Consider the following 21624-nt stretch of genomic DNA (forward strand, 5'->3'; position numbering starts at 1 on the left):
AACCTGGAGGGCATTATGTGAAATAAGTGAAATAAACCACACAAAGAAAGACAAATACTGTATGGTATCAATACGAGGAGAAAAAAAGATCCAACTCATAGAAACAGAGAGTAGAACGGTGGTTGTCAGGGGATGAGGGGTGATGGAAATAGGGAGAGGCTTGTAAAAGGGTATAATTTTTCAGTTTAAGATGAATAAGGTCATAGGATCTAAGTATAATACGGTGACTATAATTGATAACATTGTATTGTATAACTGAAATTTGCCTGGAGAGTATAACTTAACTGTTCTCACCAAAAAAGAAAAAAGAGGGGGAAAACAGGTGAATAAGTGAGGTGACAGATGTATTAATTAATGGTGATAAGGTGGGAAACTTTTCACAATGTATATCAAATCATGTTAAACATTTTAAATATATTACAGTATTATTGGTCAATTATACCTCAATAAGGCTGAGAAAAAAATCCCAGTCCTCTCAAGATACTGATGTCCCCAGTGAGAGCATACACTCACCCCAAAAATCACTATATAATCTGGGAATCTCACCTCCCTACTCCATCCAAGAATTTATCCAGTTTTACATTCAGTAGTATACATGTAAAAGCAAGCTTTATTTGTAAGTTTCCATTTTTCAAATACAATGCATATTCTTTTCCTTCACCCAATTGTTTAAATGCTCTTGGGCAGCAGTAATTGTGTAATCCCATAACAGGATTCCAAGATCTCTTTAACAGACTAACTTTAAAAGCTCATTGGACAAGGTTTTATTACCTATAACTTACATTGTCTCTCCTGCCTCAAAAAGGAGAGGAAAAACATGGCATTACCCCTGCTCTATAGCCTGCTTTCTGAAAAGCTGATGAGTTTATTTTTGATGATTTTCCTATGTTTGTAGTTACATTTTCCTAATTTAGTTCCTTCATATTCTCAGTTTATCCTAAGGATTCCATCTACTCTGGAGACTTAGAGATTTACCCCTATTTACGTTTACAACAAACTTGCCCATTTACTCTTATGAATTTTTAAAAATAATGTTCAACCAGTGCATTATTTTTTATCAGATTGTCTCCTAACATCTTACAAAGCTGTGGCAAGTCATCCCAAAGTGGAATAACTGTCTTTTCCACTGATTCACACCTCTGTTCTACTCTCCCTTTAAGTAATTCTGAACTTATGATGTAATTTTCACACCTATGACTTCATCAGTGGAAATGACTAATCCTTTTGCCCTTTAAGAAGACAAGTTATAAAGATGTCTGAACCCTTTATCAGGAGAGAAAGATGGGATCTAAGCAAGTTAAAAATGACAAAAATCAGAAATTCAGAGCTCACAAATAAATCCTGAATATCCTGAGAGAAGAGATTTGAGTCATGCATACTCTATGGACATAGTCCCTAAACCCTGAAGTGAATTACAGTAAGTGCAATAAAGCTTTTGTGATTAATGTTGTTCTCTTAATTTTACTATATTTCAATAACTAGGATAGGACTTCCCTGGTGGTGCAGTGGTTAAGAATCCGCCTGCCAATGCAGGAGACACGGGTTCAAGCCCTGGTCCAGGAAGATCCCACATGCCATGGAGCAACTAAACCCGTGTGCCACAACTTCTGAGCCTGCGCTCTAGAGCCCGCGAGCCACAACTACTGAAGCCTGCGTGCCTAGACCCTGTGCTCCACAACAAGAGAAGCCACCGCAATAAGAAGCCCACGCACCGCAACTAGAGAAAGCATGCGCACAGCAACAAAGACCCAATGCAGCCAAAAATAAATAAATTTATTTAAAAAAAAAATAACTAGGATAATTACATAACATAAGGTACTGCAGATAATTTGTTTTGCACCTGATTTTCTTGTTCAGATATTCATATTATTCTTTCAGAAATTTTTATGTTTTATATCAAAAGATTCATAGAACATATTCAGAACAGCCTCGTCAGTGAGAAATTAAAGCATTAGTCTAGCAATAAAGATGAAATAGGTTTTACTGTATATAAATCTAAGATAGGTTAACTTATAAAAAGTAAACATAAACAATAGAAAGATAATTACTTTAATTCAATATTTCTATCACATTCAACCTATATATATACTGCTTACCTATATTTTGCTACAAAAATTAGTTTTGGTTGAAAAGTTACAGGTAAGCAGATTGTAGCATATCTCTGATTTGTCTCCTTTATCACTATTCTGAAGGCTTGTTTCTTGAACCGTTTACATGGTTATCAGCTTCCCAAAGTACAGATACAGTGACCTCAAACAAGTAAATTCACTTTCATAGGGAAATGGCTTTGCATTCCCTTTAGGAACAGAAAACATACATCCAGTAAAACTATCAACCCCCTAATCCTATCCTAGTATTTACAGGAGTCCCATATTTTGTTCTGGAGATTTTTTAGTAGCAGGTAGAGGGGAAGAAGGGTGGTCATAGCTACAATTTTCTTATGATCCTTTATGTAGTCCCTTTAGCCTCTAACAACAAATAATTGAGAAATAGCCACAGTGGTTATGAATTTAAGGAGGAAAAAAAAATACTTTGTTACCTAAACTTACTTAAATCTACCCACATCCAAATTATATATCGCTAACAACTAGAGTTATTATACAATCATCTTCTTCATGAATGGGTTACCGTTAGGATTAGTCGTACCATGTAGATAACTCGCTCCTGCCAGCTTTCACTTCCACTTCCTAGTGATCTACTATTCCTGCATTCTCAACTACCCTATATTCTCAACTACTCTATGGCACCGATCAAGGTGAAAAAATAGAGGAACAGTGCTATGGAAATCATAACAAGGTTATACTCCCTGTAGCTAAGGCACCACTCTTTTAATGATAACAGAAGGTGACCATGCATATTAGTCTCAATCTATTAGCTCATACTTTATTAGATTAATATATCTAGCGCTATATTATCCTTTAAGTCATCTACTTTTGAAAACATTAATTTTACTGAGGTTCTATGAGGTGTTTATTATATTGCTGTATTACCCAATTGTTTTCATTCTTAACAACCTCAGGAGGCAAGTATATTTAACTTATTTTACTAATGACCAAAGAAAGACTTAATTTATCCATTTTTCTCAAGGTGAAGCAGCTAACTAGTATATTTTTTTTGGTTCATAATTCATAATATATTATTACTCATAAATATTAATAACATTCTAAATCCATCTTTTAAAAAAAATTTTATTGGGGTGTAGTTGCTTTACAATATTGTGTTAGTTTATACTGTACAGCAAAGTGAATCAGCTATATGTATACATATATCCCCTCTTTTTTGGGTTTCCTTCTTATTTAGGTCACCATAGAGCACTGAGTAGAGTTCCCTGTGCTATACAGTAGGTTCTCATTAGTTATGTGTTTTATATATATAGTATCAGTAGTGTATATATGTCAATTCCAATCTCCCAATTCATCCCACACACGCTTTCCCCCTTGGTATCCATATGTTTGTTCTCTACATCTGTGTTTCTATTTCTGCTTTGTAAATAAGATCGTCTATAGCAATTTTTTCAGATTCCACATATATGCATTAATATACGATATTTGTTTTTCTTTTTCTGCTAATTAGGTTTCTAAAGCTAATGCACCTTCTCTTAGAAAGCCCTCCCTCCCTGTATCAGACTGTAAAAGTTTTCCAAAAGACAGAATGAATAGCTTAGAGACAAGGTGAAAGCTGCCATGTTCTTCCATATAACCAGGGATGTATAGTATAGAGAAGCATGCACCCACTTTTTTTTTTTTTTAGTAATTTCATAGAAAACAAAACTTGACCACATTTGTCTTTAGTAATGTTTAGCTCAAAGTCTTACTGTCAAATGGCTTTTTCTTCAAATGAAAAAACAATGTGGAGAAATTTTGGCAGAAAAGGTACTATAAATCATGAAGATGAAAGTGATGACTTTTAACTACTATAGGCACAGAAGTAAAAGAATTATTGTCATGTTAAAGTGATAAAAGCACAATATCTAAAAACATACTTATTAAAATAAAGGCAGCTTTAAATATACCCATCCTCTAGACAGTTCATAACATGTTAGTGTAAAACTTAGGGACATTTATATTTTCTCAGTTTTTTTTCCTTAGATAAGTAAATTTCCTTCTCTTTACAACTTTTCTGTTTCCTGCTTTAGGAGTTAGCTTTCTTAAAAGTCTCCTGCTAGCAGCTGAAGAGTACCTTTCTTTGCTGGTGGTTCATCTTGTTGAAGTTCAGTTTCATTTAATCTTTTTCTTCCTGAATACGTTTTAGTTTTGCTGTCCTTAGACATTTCAATCATTTCATTACAAACCAATTTATTGTTTATTATTAAAGGAGATATACCAGCATTGTCCTAAAGTAAAATAAATTAAAATTAGTTCACATATAGAAAGCTATAATACATTTAAGAACTATATAAATTATGATTCAATACTGCATCATAAAAATTTTATTTTCAAGTTTATTGAAACATTTTCTGAGTTATTTCGTAAATCTCACCCTAAGATAACCAATGACTCTAGGAAGTGAGCAATATTAACTAACTTGTACATTCACTAAGGAGGACAAAAAAAAACTTGTTAAGTGTGTAGTTTCACCCCGATACTAAAAACAAATTCATCTTTAGATTTTCTAAGGGAATCAGGTGGGTTAGACACTTATTTGCAGATAACCACAGAACCCTAAAACACTTACCTCTAAGTCATAAACAAAATGTGCTTTGAAAAGAAAAATATGAAAACACTATGACAAAATTGTTTCTTATAGGTACTTTTACTTAAAATCTTGAGTAATCTTGAGTAACTGGAGAAACTCATCAATTGTTTTACAACCAAAGCTTCTCAAAGTAATGTCAAAGACATCACTTCTCAAAGTAATGTCTTTGTTACTTTGTTCGCAAGTCGCAGAAAAGGTTCTAGCCTTAGCTTCTAGCCTATGCATATCAAAGATACACAGTCTACACACTGCTTTAAAAGTGAGCTCCTAGCACCACCTCCCATGACACCACCTTCAGGAGCTCCGGTGGCACATGCATCCGTGAGCCTACCCCCTGGGCTGCCTACCCGAGGCCCACCTCTACCCACAGTCCTGTATAGGAGTCGAGCAAACAGGATGTCTCTGGGCCCTTGTCCTCAGCAGGCTGGCCAAGGGCTGCCCGCCAACCTGGCTCCATCAACCCTGCATGACCAAGTGATAGCTGGCAAGCTCTGCTACCCAGTCCCTCTGCTATCTCCCACCCTACCATCTGGCAAGGGATGGGCCCTCTTCTGTGCATTGACTACCTGTGGAAATGTGACCAAGTAGTGTGAAATGCATGTTTAGCAAATGTTAGGTACTGTATTTGAAACAATAAATGTGAATCCTTCTGCACGTGGAAACAAACAAAAAAACCAAAAAAAAATGAGCTCCTAGTTTATCTAGATGATAAAAGCCATTTAGATTTTTATTTTTTAAGGCAAAGACTATGCCTCCCTAAAAGGACAGCAGAAGAAAAGGTACCCAGAAAGAGGAAGGGTAAAACCTTAGCAGTTAAGTGTATGTTTATAAAGTAATTAAAGGTATGGTAAAGGCAGAGATTTTTTTAAAGGCAGAGATTAATTAAATTCCTACATACTGGTAGCAATCCATTTTGGGGGGGAACAAAAACTATATGAGAAAACAAAACATCATTTTACATGGTAAAATCAGCAAATGTTCTTAAGAGATATAGATAAAATGACTTTAAGTCAAAAAGTAATGGATTATTACCAAAAAAAAAAAAAAAAAAAGCAAAGTCTTTTTAGATATCCCTAAACAAAGGATATCATGAAGAACAACCTCCATGCTTTTTCACAATTAGTCCCTTGGTGTCGCTGATAAATGACAAAATCCTGGGATAGAGGGATCAGACCTCTGACAAAGTTTGAGTTTTCAAACAGACCATGACAATTTCAAGCTGTCTCCTCTTCCACTCTCAGACCTATCATAATGACCTAGTCATTTTCTTCCTCCTTCAAATTATACAGTCTTCACCAAGAAAATCCATCCTCCACAAATCTCAGTTATTCAAAGGAATGTTTTCTGCCTAAGGTATGCTTGGTAGGAAGGATGCTAAAGAACCATGCAAAACAAACTTTTAATCATTAAAAGAGTCTGCTTTCAAAACAACCTTTGGAACAGTGACCCTAGATCAACAGTTAATCAGCACCATGAGGTTAAGTTCTCTTAACCCTAGGCAAGTTATTTGACACCTCCATAAAAATAAAAAATAACAGTATCTACATCATAAGATTGTTCTGAGATTTAAACAAGTAAATATATGTAAAGAACTTAAAAGAGTTCATAGTAAATGTTCTATTAAAATGGATATATATAAAAGTCTCAAAGAGCTACCAGCCAAGTTGGTTTTGTTTTGTTTTTGATGTAGGAGAGACATTATGGGGTACTATTGTACTTTCTACTTTACATAGTTTAATATAGCTGAATTTTTACAACTAGCAGCTATTTTTGTAACTAGAAAAAATAAAGGAAAAGGAAAAGATCATGAATTGTCTAAACAACAGCTGTAATATCTTGTACTAAGTACATTATTTTGGTTACCTTTTTAAGTACTGGGTATTAGATACCAAGATCTTGAATTATTTACATCTGATCATATCTTTAATATTCAGCTCTTTAGAAGGACAAATGTAAGTTAAGAGAAGGTCAGGAAAAATATTAAGTTTAGAATTTTAAATTCACTTCACCTCTATGTATACCTTCAATTTCATATTTAGATCGATCAGTGTCAAATTCATCTACAACCATTTAGAGTAATTATCTGATCTGAAGGTACAAAGTGCTAGAGATTTTTCAGGATTCCAATGCTGCACACTGCTCAGGCCATATCCTAAATTTTAAAACACTCAGTAACTTCAGACAAAATAAACACCATTTAAATATATCTAATCAACACAATGCACCTAGTAAAAGAATGACATAGATCTCTATGTGCTGCCATAGAATTATCTCTAAGACGTCTTCTAAGGGAAGAAAGCAAGACACAGAATTACAATCCCATTTGTACAAATTTTTTAAAAAGTCTGTTTGTTCCATATATATATATATATATATATATATATATATATATATATACACACACACACACACACACACATAAATCTTTTCTGGAAAGACTAAAAGAAACTTTCCAGAGGCCATCTTTGGAAAGAGGTATGAGGGTGAAGGCATTTATGCTCATCAATTTTTTTTACCATATTCTTTAAAAAAATTCTTTAAAAAAATTATTTTTAAAATAGACGTACCCAGTCATAATTCATGCTGCTTATTTTACTTAATGATTAATTTCCTTATCAAGACAAAATAAAGCTTAAAAGTATTACCTTAATAGATTTCTCAAGCTCTTGAACCAATGAATTTAAATTAATTTCTGATTCTGAAAAAATAAGAATATTAAAAATAAATATCTAAGCACCTAAAAAAATATATCACTGAATAATCATGAAACATAAGCTGCTCTAGTAGACGCTCTATTGTTATACTCAGGAAAAAGAATTTTCACAGCACTAGAAGCACACAAGCACTTAGCTACAAATTCTACCACCAGAGAGTAATGTTTCTGAAAAAGCCACTTTCAAAACTCAGGATAAAAATGAATGATGTATGCTCAATAGTAAAAAATTTCTGGTATAATGTCAGAAAAGAACTAGCTGGTACCTTTCTGATACACTTCAGAATGAGACATCACTTACCTGTTATTTTCTACCCATCTTGTTTCGCACAGAAAAAGGCAGAGTATTTCATCTAACACTTGAAACCCAGATGTGACAAACAATCCATATATATATATATAAATATATATATTATATATATACTTATATATAAAAATAAATATATATAATATATATATTTATATATAAGTAAATATATATAATATATATAAACAAAATTTACAGCTTTACAATTTCCTATGAGATTTCTTAATTTGCTGATAAAGCTATACTTAATTTTTGTTTTTTTTGAGAAGTTCGTTTTCTAGTAATATTGGTCTAAAAGTAAAGAAAAGCAAAAAAATATTTTTACTAGTAAGTTACTATAAACTCATACAAATGGTAAAATATTAAATACATTACCGCCATCATTTTCTGGCCACTTGGTAAATCAGCTGCATAAATTTCATACTTACCAACTGTCTTTTTATGAATTTATAACATCTACATAGGGGTAAAATACATCCACTTACCATTTTCTCTCTTTTTTAACTCTTCCTGGGTCTTGATTAATTCTTCTTTGGTTTTAGCTAATTCAGCTTTAACTTGATTAAACTTTAATTCTAAACAAGCAATAGCTTCCTGGGGGTCAGCAAGAGATGCAATACATAAGTGAGCAATTTCAGCCTGTTTCTTAATATCAGTGACATCATCTTGAAGAGAACCAATAATATCTTCAATTCCTACATAATTCTGTCCTTCCTAAAAACAGCAAAAACCACATACCTAATGTTAACAGTGGCTTTCACTATTTCAGTGTGGTATCATCTGATTGAGATAGTTTTAAAAATAAATAGCAAAAAAGTTCACAACTTAAAAATTTTTAAATAGATTATACAGAACTACCTCCAATTATGAAAAAGTTGTGCTCCATTACTCGTTTTCTGTTCTATGGAACATGAAACATTATGTGTCCCTGACATAGTTTGGGATTTGGTCTGAATTATGAAAATGGAAATTTGTTTCCTCAGCTAGCCGAACAAAGCCTTTGAAGGCTCATTATATAACTGAAAGTATACCTGAACTAGGCAATCGTAATTGTTCTGTAATGACTTATCGTAGTTTATGACATTGTTTTTATGCAGAAATAATGTTTCAGGTATACTTTCAGTTATATAATGAGCCTTCAAAGGCTTTGTTCGGCTAGCTGAGGAAACAAATTTCCATCTTCATAATTCAGACCAAATCCCAAACTATGTCAGGGACACATAATGATGGTTTGAAAGCAAGAGCCTGGACATCACAATCCCAGACCCCCTGAACTGAGTAATTAAAACACAAAGGAAAACAAAAACAAACAAACTTTCCAAAAAGATGAGATTAATTTCAGCTTCAGTAGGAGCAGCAGGAAAGAATAATGTTTCCTCAACAGTAGGGAATGGTCAATCAGCCAAGCAAGAGTGACCTTTCTATACATAAATGTTTTTGTTTTAATCAGAACAGAACTAAATGACCCTTTAGGTCTCTCAGCCATTTAAAATTCTTTAAGTTTAAGACAAATCTGAGAGGGGTATCCCATAATCAGACAAAAAGGAATCTACCTACAATCAACACAATGACTCAATCAACACCAAACTGAGATATAAATGTAACAGATATATATTTTTCTGAGTTCAATAGCTATATTTAAACTATTTGTGCTTACATTCTTAACAAAGCATGCTTAATTATAATAAAGCTACAAATTAAGTTTTTTGTTTTAATTCTAAAGTATATTAATGTTTCTCATCATTGATGTGGTATACTAAATCCTGGTACCTAAACCTCATGGATTTAATATTTCAGTTAACATACTTCAGTTTCAGCTTTCATGGCACGATCTTCACTGCTTGGTTCTTCCTGAGTGTCACATTTACCAACCAAATCCTTGAAGATAGCCAAACGACATTCAGCATTTTCTTCTAATATCTCTCGTTCCTGAAGGAGAGTTTCCCTTCATAACAGAAATTAATCCCATTAAGAAACAGAAAAAGCACTACTTTGTGCTTTTATTTTAAATTTCTAAGATTAAGTACATTATAAATTAAAAGTGAGTTTAAATAATCATTCATGTATAATTCACAATCACCGTGGGGATTAGTAACAGCTATTTTCAAGCCTGCATGAAGGTCAGAATTCAGAAGTCACCTAATATAAAATAAAAAGCCAAAAAAAAAAAATTTAAACAATAAAATATCAATTTTTACCAGGACATGAATGAAAAAACTTACTTAAAGTCAGCTTCCCGTTGAGCCAAATACTGAGTAAACTCCTGTGTAACTTCTTCACGGATTTTAAATTCCAATGTTAACTTTTCTTTTCTTTCATCTATTAGTTTTTTTTTCAAGTCTTCTATTAAATCCAAAAGTTTCTAAAATATAAATAATAAAATTCTAATTAAAAAAACAAATATATTCCAAGAGAAAGACTGTCCAAGTGTTCAAAAATAAAACTTTTTTCATTTAGATTGTAATTATGCACCCTTTTATTAAAGATGATATCTTCACTGAAAATTATGTATTTGCAGAGATTCACTAATCTGAAAAATCAAGTACGCCTTTCCACATTTTAGAAACAGACATACAGTAATTCAAATGTCTCACTGTCTAGCTACACAAAGAAAGAAGAGAAAATAAAATTTGAGGATCTACTATCTACCAGAAACTACTGTGGGGAGTTCATATTTTATTTCATTTAATCCACACAACCCTCTGTAAGCCTGGTAGCAGCATCCACATTTCTTAGGTGGAGAAAGTAAAGACCAGGTCTGTGGTACATGTTTAAGTTTGAGTTTAAAATTAGTCTGTCAAAATATAAAGTTGAAGTATTATATGGAGTAGTTACTAAGAACCCCCAAACACATTCCAAGATGACAAAGAGAATGTTACATAAACTTAACCTATTGGGGACTTCCCTGGTGGTGCAGTGGTTAAGAATTCGCCTTGCAATGCGGGGGACACGGGTTCGAGGTCTGGTCAGGAAGATCCCACATGGCGCAGAGCAACTAAGCCCGAGCGCCACAACTTCTGAGCCTGCACTCTAGAGCCCACGAGCCACAACTACTGAGGCCGTGCGCCTAGAGCCTGTGCTCCGCAACAAGTGAAGCCACCGCAATGAGAAGCCCGTGCACCGCAACGAAGAGCAGCCCCCGCTCGCCATAACTAGAGAAAGCCCACGCACAGCAACAAAGACCCAACACAGCCAAAAATAAATAAATAAATAATAAAATAAATTTTAAAACTTATCCTATTGGGCTTTTATAACTATTCAAATGAGAGCAACAACTGTCTTTGAAAGCACATACATAATTAATCACGTAATACAGACAATGAATAAGGCAATTACAACTTGACATCATAGCCAGTATAGATATGTAATAAATCATAGCATTCAAGAAAAAAGCCTAATATTCTTTTTTAAGGTTTTTGATTAAAGTTTCTCAATAATAAATTAATTAATAAACTCTCTCAAAGTTACAGATCTTTCAGTTTTTCGATTTTGTATTTGAAAATATTTCTATAGATACCCTGACTTTGAAATTCTGCTTCTAAGAACTTATACTGAGGAATTAATTATATAATAGGACCCAGCGTTTTGGCTGTAAGAATGGTCATTGTGTTTTTTGCAACAGTGATTGGTTGTACGTAAGTAAAGAAAAAGTGAAACCCAGCTCAACAGTCAAAGAGATGGGTTCAACTATGGTACCATCATACAGTAAACTACTGTAATGAATTATGATGACATATTTATAATTCATACTTTTCACAATTTATTTTTAAGTGAAGAAAATTAGGTTACAATATTATAATGTATAGTAAAAACCTACTAACTAACGTGAGCAGTAGATTAGAGAGAGATTTATATTTAATTATTTTCCTCTTTTTCTTTTTCTAGATTCCACCATGATTATATAATATCTTTATAATTTTAAATAACCACAGACTTTCCCACTGTTTAAAATAATAAATAATAACTACCAAAGAAGAACTGTGGGAGACTTAGAGAAATCTGCATGAATGTGGGAATACCTTGGAAAATTGGTTTCTTTCAATAATTCTCAACAACAATTACTTTTCTATCATTGTTAGCATCTGATAAAGTTTTTGGTGAAAAAAATTCTGGTTGGTTAGCCTAGTTAAATGAATTGTAAGTGTAAATATGCTAATATCAATATATTTCATAATGATCTTTAATACAATCCTCTAATTAAAATGCTAATAATATAAAGCATGCAAAGCCTATAATCATTTTCATTTTTAAAAATATTAGAAAAAAACTTCGATAAAATGTTAATTTTAAAGTACCTAGTCATAAAATAAATAAATAAAAATAAAGTACCTAGGCAACATTATAAGATATGCATTTACACTATATAATCCTTTATAAACTACAGCATTATTTTTCCCTAATAAATTCTGAAATTCTACTAACATTTTAAGTTTAATGGACATTCTATATAAACTTCAGTTTTGAGAAGATCAATAAAAACTAAAATAGGACTATTAACGGCTCATTTTGTCACTGAGGGAAGTACTACATTACCTTGGAAGAGATCCAAGGTAAACAAGGTCCAATCACATAGTAACCAGATAAACTGAGACTAGTGGCATCTGAAGCTTTCATTTTCATTTCCAAACAACACAGGCACAACTATAGCTTTCAGGAACACTGAAATAAACTATTAAAATGAGAGTATTTAACTCAATACATCATCCATCTACTTAGACTTCTACAGTCCAAAAGAGTACTATGATGTCAGATGTGGCAATACCACTGAAGCACATCCATGAGCACAGGGTTACCAGTGTTCCTGTGACGCTGGTAAGAAGACTCCATGTATACATATGTAATAGTTATGACAAGTTAATGAGGGGAACTGGTACTGTGGACATGATCTACATTTCAGGATTAATACAACTTAAATGTATGTGTGAACTGTATTTGGACAGAGGATAAAAGAACTGCCACTGGGCTTCCCTGGTGGCGCAGTGGTTAAGAATCCGCCTGCCAAGGCAGGGGACACGGGTTCAAGCCCGGGTCCAGGAAGATCCCACATGCCACGGAGCAACTAAGCCCATGCGCCACAACTACTGAGCCTGCACTCTAGAGACCGTGAGCCATAACTACTGAGGCTGCGCACCTAGAGTCCATGCTCCGCGACAAGAGAAGCTACCGCAATAAGCCTGCACACCACAACTAAGAGTAGCCCCCGCTCGCCGCAACTAAAGAAAGCCCACGTGCAGCAACCAAGACAAAACACAGCCAAAAATAAATAAATAAATTTAAAAAAAAAAGAACCGCCGTTAAATCTTATTTGTTTACCATAAATATAAGACAACCAAACAATTTTTGTTTTTGAATAAATAGGATAATCGGTACTGGGCAGACATTTTGCACAACTGTACTTAAGACTGCAAAGTAAAAGTTTGGTGGAGTACACTAAAATCACTGGGTGAAAGGATACTGGGGAACAAGATATTAACATGGCGTCAAAGCATCTTCACAGATGATATGCTTTTACAATGAAGAGAGATCTAAACACAAAACCTTAACCAAATGAGCAAAATTTAGCATCACCAAAAATGGGGAAATCAGACATCAGCTGCCTCCTGATGTGATGTAATGGGAAATTCACAACTTCACCTATATAACAGGCTTACCTAAAGTGTTAAACCTGAATCAGGAAATAATAAGACAAATCCAGACTGGAGATATTCTACAAGACAACTAACCACAATTTTTCAAAAACATCTACACTAGATTAGAGATTAACTAAAGAAACATGATAATCAAAAGCAATGTATTAACTTTGGTTATAGATCAAAAACAAAGTGGCTATAAAGGAAATACTGACCACTGGATAAATCTCAATATGGACAATATAACATTACGTTACTGTATCAATGTGAAATTGCTTAGGTATGAAAATGGTCTTTTGATCATGAGGAAAATGTCCATGTTCTTGGGAAACATGCTGAAGTAGTTTATTTGTAATGTGTCATTATGTCTGCATCTTGTTTTCAAATGATACACCAAAAAGATGTGTATTCACACACTCACAGAAAGAGAATTAAAGTAAATACGGTAAAATGTTAACTGGCAAATCCAGGTGAAGTGCAAATGTGTATTCATTGTATTATTCTTTCTGTGGATGTGAAAATTTTCAAAACATGAAGATGAAAGACAAAATTAGGGTACTGTTAAAAAAATGAGAGAAACAGCCTTAAGAATTATTAACCCTAACTTCAGAATAATAAATAAGCCAACTTTAGAAGTACGAGTTCTTAATACATACTCTCTTCTCCTCATGGCTACTGAAAGCCTTATCATCCTCTAATGTTTTATCTAGATCTTCATCAGTAAATTCACTTTCCACATTTTGCTTTTCTTCAGCTTTTTCTAGATCCTCAACCAAATCTTCATCTTCCACCACATCTTCTAGACTACTTTCCCATGAAATTGTGGATCTTTTTTCATTTAGTATTTTATTATCTGAACTATTAATATCTAGTGATACATCTTGAGAAGATTTGACAGGTCCAAATGATTTCTCTTGAGAGGAATTTAAAGTGTCTGGAACACAAACCTGTTAAAATATTCAATGTAACTTTTAAAACAGAAAAGGCAAGAACTGTCCACACAAAACAAAAATTTTATAAATTTAAGTCAAATGACAACTTGAGAATTAAAAAACAAAAACAATGCAAACAAACACGCAAGAAGGAATTAGCATCCTTAAATAAATATTTGATAAGAAAAAAGCTAATTACACATGTATACTACAGATAAATTTACTTTCCTGGGTTAAGTTCTTAGTAGCAATACTATTCCTAGCAGGGGGTTTCCTGATTAGCCACTAAATGAACCAGATGGACAGCAGAGCAGACAATTTGCTGCCAGAATTACTCGAAATTTGTAATGGGTAAGTTTATTTATTACTGAGGTCATTTTACTCTTAAGCAGGGGTAACTTTCAATATTTTTCCTATGTCCTACTACTTTAACAAATATTACAGTTTAAACTTTCAATTATTTTCTAGGTTTAGAGCTAGTGCAAAATGTATTACCTACTCCAAGAAAAAAATCATTAATACTCTAATGATAAGAGGCTTAATAAATTATGCAGAAATTTAATTATATTTACTTTTTGTGCAATGGCTGAGAACTTCAACACATTGAGTGTCTCATCATAGGCAAGAAAACATTGGCTGATGTTGACAATCATACATATTTTCCCTTTACCATTGAAAAAACTTTGAAAATAGTGGGTCAGTTTACTTTCCCGGAAAGGCACATGCTGTTGAAACCTATGGAAAAATTTTTCAAAAAATTGTAAGTTAAAACAAATCTCATGAAGTCAGTATGCTGATAAATTTTACAAAGAAATAATATAGTTATCATGGACTTAAATTCTAGGTTAATAATTAGTCCCACCTATAATAATCATTTTCTGTTTATTCATGTTGTTTTCTTTAAATACTACTACTAGTTTCAATAGTAATTCTAATACTAGGCAAAATGTAAAGAAAGTCACATTGAATTGGGTTGTGTTTTCTAGTGTAGGCCAATTACGCAATATATACACCTTAACTAGAAATGGTATAGGCTGATTCATAATTAATGCAGAAATCTATGACATCTAGAAACACAGAATGCATTAATAAGAATAACATGGTTTTAGATGCTAAACCAGCATCATCAGAAGCTTACTATCCAAGATGTCTGTTGATATATATTTGTTATGGAAAATATTGTGTTTACTTGATGAGCCACTGGCATTGACTGACATTTTTTTTATTTCTATCATTTTTTTTAATCCAAGATCTCTAAGTAATTTTAATTACAATCCATATATAGTCATAAGAAGCAAGTTAAAAACAAGAGAACTTTCTAAAACTAGCAAAGCTGAAGGTCTAAATATTGTAATACTTAATATGCTAATAACATGTTCAGCAACTCTTACTTTGACTTTTCACTGTTCTTCAAAACATTGATACACTTTCCCAGAGTCAATAAAGAAGTGTTGATGTTCCCAGTCTCTCTTAACCTTTCACCTTCATTCTGTGTCTTCATGCTTCGTTCTGAACCAGCAAGATCACATAAAGACAATCTAAAAAAAAAAAAAACTTTAAAAAATTCTTCAAAACAAAACAATTCAGAATAATTACAATTTAAAGAATGCTCAACTTACTCACTGACTCGCATTACACGAGGCATTTCCGATTCTTCAATCTGTAATATTCTAATAGTGAATATGCTGTGACTAAAAGATGTAAACAAAGATCAAATATTATCATTCACTTTTAATTTCTGCATTCTAAATAGGAGAGACAAGCATCTATATCAACATCTATTTATATCCTAATACTAGCCATAGCTCCAGCGCTGCATTTTCCAACTAGCTGTCAGATATTTCAATTCAGTGCTCCACTATCACCTACATACCACCCAACTACCTAAAACCAAGTATCTTATCTTTCTTGCACTTAGTCCCAAATCCTTCAAACCTACTCTTCTTATTTCTATTAACGAAATCATTTATAATAAAGTCTCAATTTGCTTGCAAAGATATTACTAGTTAAAATGGTATTATTTACAGCTAATCTACTTTGAATATATACCTAAAGCAAAGTATACATCTGGCCTAAATACAGGCTTATCTGGATTATATATTACCTTCACTCCACACATGGGGGACAGGGCTCTTTCCTCCTTAAGAGAAAACCTGTTTTAAGTATAAACTTAAACTTATTTTCTTTTGTCTCTCATCCACCAATCCCTTCCATCAAAAACATCCTTCCTTTTTTTTTTAGTTATACATAAACATATATCATACATATATGATATATGATATGTATATCACATATGATATGATACATGATATGTATATCATAAACATTTAAAAAAAAAAATCCTTCCTTAGCCCTTTGAGATTTTGGCCCAACTCAGTATGCATACAGTGTCTATGGTCATGGGGTAAGCAGGAAAAACACAGAGAAAAGTCCACCGTTACAGGCAACTAAAATACTGAGCTTAGATATTCACATACAGAAAGAGTAAAAATACCTCAGATTGAGTGTAAATTAGTAAATCTTACGTTAGAACAAGAAACAGTCCTGATAATCTTATGTGTTTAGTGCTCTTCAGTTTACAGAATGTTTTTATGCCTATGAATTCATTTAACATATCAGAGAACCTACTGTCCACTTTAATCTTAAATTAGTTGTGTTTAAATTAGCACACCTCAGGCTTACACCACAGGGTTTACTCCTTACCTTCTACTGGAAGCATTGTTCAGTTTTGTGAAAGCAACACTCTGGTGCTTTATTCCTAGTTTTAAAAGTCTATATGCTTCTTTGGAATCAGATACTTGAACCCACTGTAGATCTTTAAAAAATAAAGAGGACACATATCAATTTATAAAAACACAGCATTTGCAGTACAATGTAATCTCTTTGAAGATATGTAATCTCTTTCCTAAAGACATATAATAAAATCTTTCTTTTAATAACATGCCCTAGGTATAGTCAACTCAGCTATTCCATACTCCATTAGAAAAGAAGTACACAAGGGACTTCCCTGGCGGTGTAGTGGTTAAGAATCCGCCTTCCAATGCAGGGGACGTGGTTTCGATCCCTGGTCGGGGGACTCAGATCCCACATGCCATGGGGCAACTAAGCCCGCACGCCCTAGAGCCCATGCGCCACAACTAGAGAGAAGCCCACGCGCTGCAACGAAGATCCCGCATGCCGCAACTAAGACCCAATGCAGCCAAATAAATATTTTTTAAAAAGTACACCAGAAGAGGATATTATAATGATTTTCCAGTATTTAAGTAGTACAAACACAGAAAGTAAATGTTCTTCAACAGAATCTGCCAAAGGGAAAATTAAAAATAGGTAAGATTCCTTAGAACTAGACATCCAGAAAAAAGAAAAAAAAGACAGAATACATTACAGATTAAACCTAGAAAATTACCTAGCTATGAGACATTATACACTGCAATTCACTTGTGAGTCATGAAGTCAAATTTATTGAGTCACAACTAGCATTTTGTAAAAATGAAGTACAATATAGAAAACAACAAAGTGCATTCCTTGTAGTAAGGGTAAGTATAATTAATGAAATTTTTCAATTGTATATATGCATATATATACATATGCAGGTACAGGATCATGATGTTATTAATACGTATTTCCTACTGTGGGGTAGTGATTTTTAAAAGGTTGGAAAAACAGCACTATGGAACAGAAACATTTATTGATACATGGCTCCGAAGTTTGAATACTGTTACAAAGCAGCAGAATAATGTGAATATCCACACACACAGCTTTTCCCATCCACTAAAATCCAATCAATAATACTCTAGCAAATACAACATTAAACTAGACCCCTTTACCTTCAAGTTTAATTAATATACCAAAACATACTTTCAAAGCACAAACTATTATCTTGATGTTAATAATCAGTATATAGGACTTCCCTGGTGGTGGAGTGGTTAAGAATCCGCCAGCCAATGCAGGGGATACGGGTTCGAGCCCTGGTCCGGGAAGATCCTACATGCCGCAGAGCAACTAAGCCCGTGCGCCACAACTACTGAGCCTGCGCTGTAGAGCCCACAAGCCACAACTACTGAGCCCGTGTGCCACAACTACAGAAGCCCATGTGCCTAGAGCCCGTGCTCTGCAACAAGAGAAGCCACCGCAATGAGAAACCCGTGCACTGCAACAAAGAGCAGCCCCTGCTCGCCACAACTAGAGAAAGCCCGTGCACAGCAACAAAAACCCAACGTGGCCAAAAATAAATAGATAAAAAATAAAAAATAATTAGTATAAAAATTTTCAATTTCTAGTCTTCTTTCCTATAACAAAGCCTAGAAAGGAATTTCAGAGCAATGAAGTAAAAAATACTCATTAGTATACCTTTTATAAAAGAATAGCCCTTTACATCTTGGGAAAGGCGTAGCATCTTTCTCTTTTGGAATTTAGATGAGACAGGAACAAACAAATCATAAATACATTCATTGTAAATCTCAAAGAAAGAAACCCACACAGAAAATTTTATATTATTATCCATATTCAAGCTTGCATGTTCACAGTCTCTCATGGACTCTTCAAACTCTGGGATATTCAAAGAGTTTGTTAAACTTCCTACAGAAAATAAAAAAGATAATCACAAAATTAAATGAGACAATAGGATAGATCAAGACTCCTGGACTTGAAAAACTAAGTATATTTAATCTTTTGACCAGCAATGTTAAAAACTTTTTGGACCAAAGCAGATATAAATATTTGTATTAACCAAAATCCTCTTCTTATTTTTCTTTTCTTTTCTGCAAATACGCTAATAAACGTAAAAATAATTTTATGCAAAAATTAAACATAAAGGACAAAGGAAAAATTGTGTCTCTTTCAAAACAACATGAAAGTTAACAACCAGTGAAAGGGACTTATTTATTAAGTCCAAATAAAACTTTACAATGACTGATATTTCATATAGCTATGTACCATTTTCCAAGTATTACTGTTTATTAAAGAAATTAAATCACCAGAAGTGATTCAAAAATTAAAAGCTTTTCAAATAATCAACATTTTAAAAGTAAATGAGAAAGGAAACCTTACCATAAAGAGTATCAGAACTGTCATTATGCATAACAACCTGAAAAAGATTTTTTAAAAAAAGTTAAAAAACATTGTTAGTTAAGATTAAATAACCAGTTTATTAATTACCTATCCAAGTAAGTCACCTGCCTTTCATCTACTCAATTAAACGACCTCTATTAATTTCCTTCCTAGTGAAATAATACATTCTAATAATAGGAAATTTGGGAAACTACAGAAAATATTAAAAAGGATATCATCATATATAATCACTGCCATTCAGAGGCAATTACTAGTAAAATTTCAATATATTCCCTTCTATATTTTTCCCCACACTTATTGCATTGTAAGCTTTTTCTCTGTATTAATTAAAAATTATTTGTAAACATTTGGTGCCTGCCTAACTGAACAGGTGTGATGCGAAATGACTTAACTAAATAATACGAAGATAAACATCGTAATATATTATTTTTTTCTTCTGTAATTTAATTGTTCCCTTAGGCTGTATACCTAAATCTGAATTGGTGGATGAAAATATGAACTTTTTTTTAAGTTCTCACGCTTAGTATAGTATTGCCAAATTGCTTTGGAGAGACACATTTTACAATCAATATATGAAAGTGAAAGTGTGTGTATCTCACATCGTACACCTGAAACTTCTTTAATATTGTACATCGACTATACCACAATAAAAAGAACTTTTAAAAAAAGTGCATATCTCAAGTTTTTAAAATTTTAATAATTTCATAGGCAAAATAATATTTTGTTTTAACTAGATAACTTGTTAGGGGAAGTTTTTTTCATTATTAATGACTTTAATTTCCTCTATGAATTATCCATGCAATTATCCACCAATCTCCATAAATTTTGTTAAAATACTCACTATTTTACTTGCAGAGACCATAATCATGGATTCTGAACTTTGCTCTCCACTGAGCAACAATATTTTATTACCTTGAAACACTGATTTCTAAATTACTTTCAGAAGAAAATCCCCATCAGTGTTCTGAATATATTTATAAAGACTGTTAATAGTTTTTAACAAATTTAAATAGATAAAATAAATGCCTGAAAGCATAACACAAAATCCACAAGGCAAAGAAGGAATAAATAGACAAGTATACTTTATAAAAAAAATTTTTTTAATAAAAAACTATTAAAAAGAAGAAATAAAAGAGGAAAAAACATAACCTAACAGATAAGACACGTGAATTAAGGTAGTAAGAGATTTATGACATGTTAAATGAAAGAGCAAGTTACAGAATGTCTGTATAATAAAATCTCATTTTTGTTAAAAAAAAAAGAAGACCATATCCTACATATAGAGAAAAAGATATGAAGATATATGCAACTATATATGACTATGAAGATATATGCAACTATATATGACTATGTTTGTGTGTGTATATATAGACACCTACAGAAAGCTCTGTACATAGATTTTTTTGTGTGTACAGAGAGAAAAAGATCAAAAAGGATATGTTCATATCTGCTAATATTGGTTTTCTCTTCAGGAATGGAATTATAGGAAATTTTCACTTTTATTTTTCACATCCTCTTGTTTAGATTTTGTGTATACATATTACTTTTACAATTAAAAAAAGGAATTTTTAAAAATCATTATATAGAAAGTTGCTGTTTCTACAGCAACCAAAAAAGATTTAAGAACCATTTACATTTGTATTGTTTAAACATTTCTGCTGTTTGTACAGTATGAAATAAGAAGAGATGACTTCAAAAAAGCTTTTAATACTTTTCTCAAAAAGAAAAGACAATAGCCACAAGCACCACAAAACAGTCCAATATAGGCCGAAACAAACTAAAGAGCTACTAAAAGGTCAGGATTATGTATATTTTACATACTAAAATACTCCCATACCTCTTTAATTTGCCGAAGCAATGCACTTTTGCTAGCTACTTCTTCTTTCTCTTGGTCTGGTGATAAACGTAAGTATTCTCTGGACCTATGTGGTTTAAGGTTCATCTTTGTACACAGTCTTTCCTGAAGACTATTAAATAATACATTCAAAGTTCGAGGTAGAATGCCAATATTTTCTTCTGTGCCTATGAAAAGAATTTTTGTTTTATACTCTCTTAGAGTATAAGAAAAGAGGAAAAAAACATTCTTGAACTACCAAGGCTCCTTTTATACCACTAACAGGCAAGAGTAAAAAGCTGAGACAAAAGTGAGAGAAGTTGAAGGATTACTCGGTTTTCCATCATTTTGGTCTTCACTGTATAATTGACATTTTATCAACTATTATTCTGATGCAAAACCTGAAATTTTACATTCAGATCAGGCTTTAAGATTGGCTATCA

The 21624-nt window shown here is 32.8% G+C and overlaps 1 protein-coding gene across 1 annotated transcript in view; it reads right to left on the reverse strand.

Moving 5' to 3' along the window:
- KIF20B (kinesin family member 20B) overlaps positions 1 to 21624 on the reverse strand; it is a 71245-nt gene that overhangs the window by 39796 nt on the left and 9825 nt on the right. Inside the window, exons 4-16 of the mRNA XM_082423519.1 lie at positions 21185 to 21436; positions 19327 to 19363; positions 18628 to 18855; positions 16981 to 17092; positions 15897 to 15968; positions 15669 to 15815; positions 14850 to 15012; positions 14002 to 14292; positions 9938 to 10077; positions 9522 to 9660; positions 8201 to 8429; positions 7341 to 7393; positions 4180 to 4333 (exon numbers count right to left, since the gene is read on the reverse strand). Coding sequence (XP_082279645.1) covers positions 4180 to 4333; positions 7341 to 7393; positions 8201 to 8429; positions 9522 to 9660; positions 9938 to 10077; positions 14002 to 14292; positions 14850 to 15012; positions 15669 to 15815; positions 15897 to 15968; positions 16981 to 17092; positions 18628 to 18855; positions 19327 to 19363; positions 21185 to 21436 — 2017 coding nt within the window. The remainder of the gene's footprint in view (positions 1 to 4179; positions 4334 to 7340; positions 7394 to 8200; positions 8430 to 9521; positions 9661 to 9937; positions 10078 to 14001; positions 14293 to 14849; positions 15013 to 15668; positions 15816 to 15896; positions 15969 to 16980; positions 17093 to 18627; positions 18856 to 19326; positions 19364 to 21184; positions 21437 to 21624) is intronic.

This window comes from Balaenoptera physalus (assembly GCF_965194825.1).
Source record: "Balaenoptera physalus genome assembly, chromosome: 14".
In the NCBI taxonomy this organism is placed as follows: domain Eukaryota; kingdom Metazoa; phylum Chordata; class Mammalia; order Artiodactyla; family Balaenopteridae; genus Balaenoptera; species Balaenoptera physalus.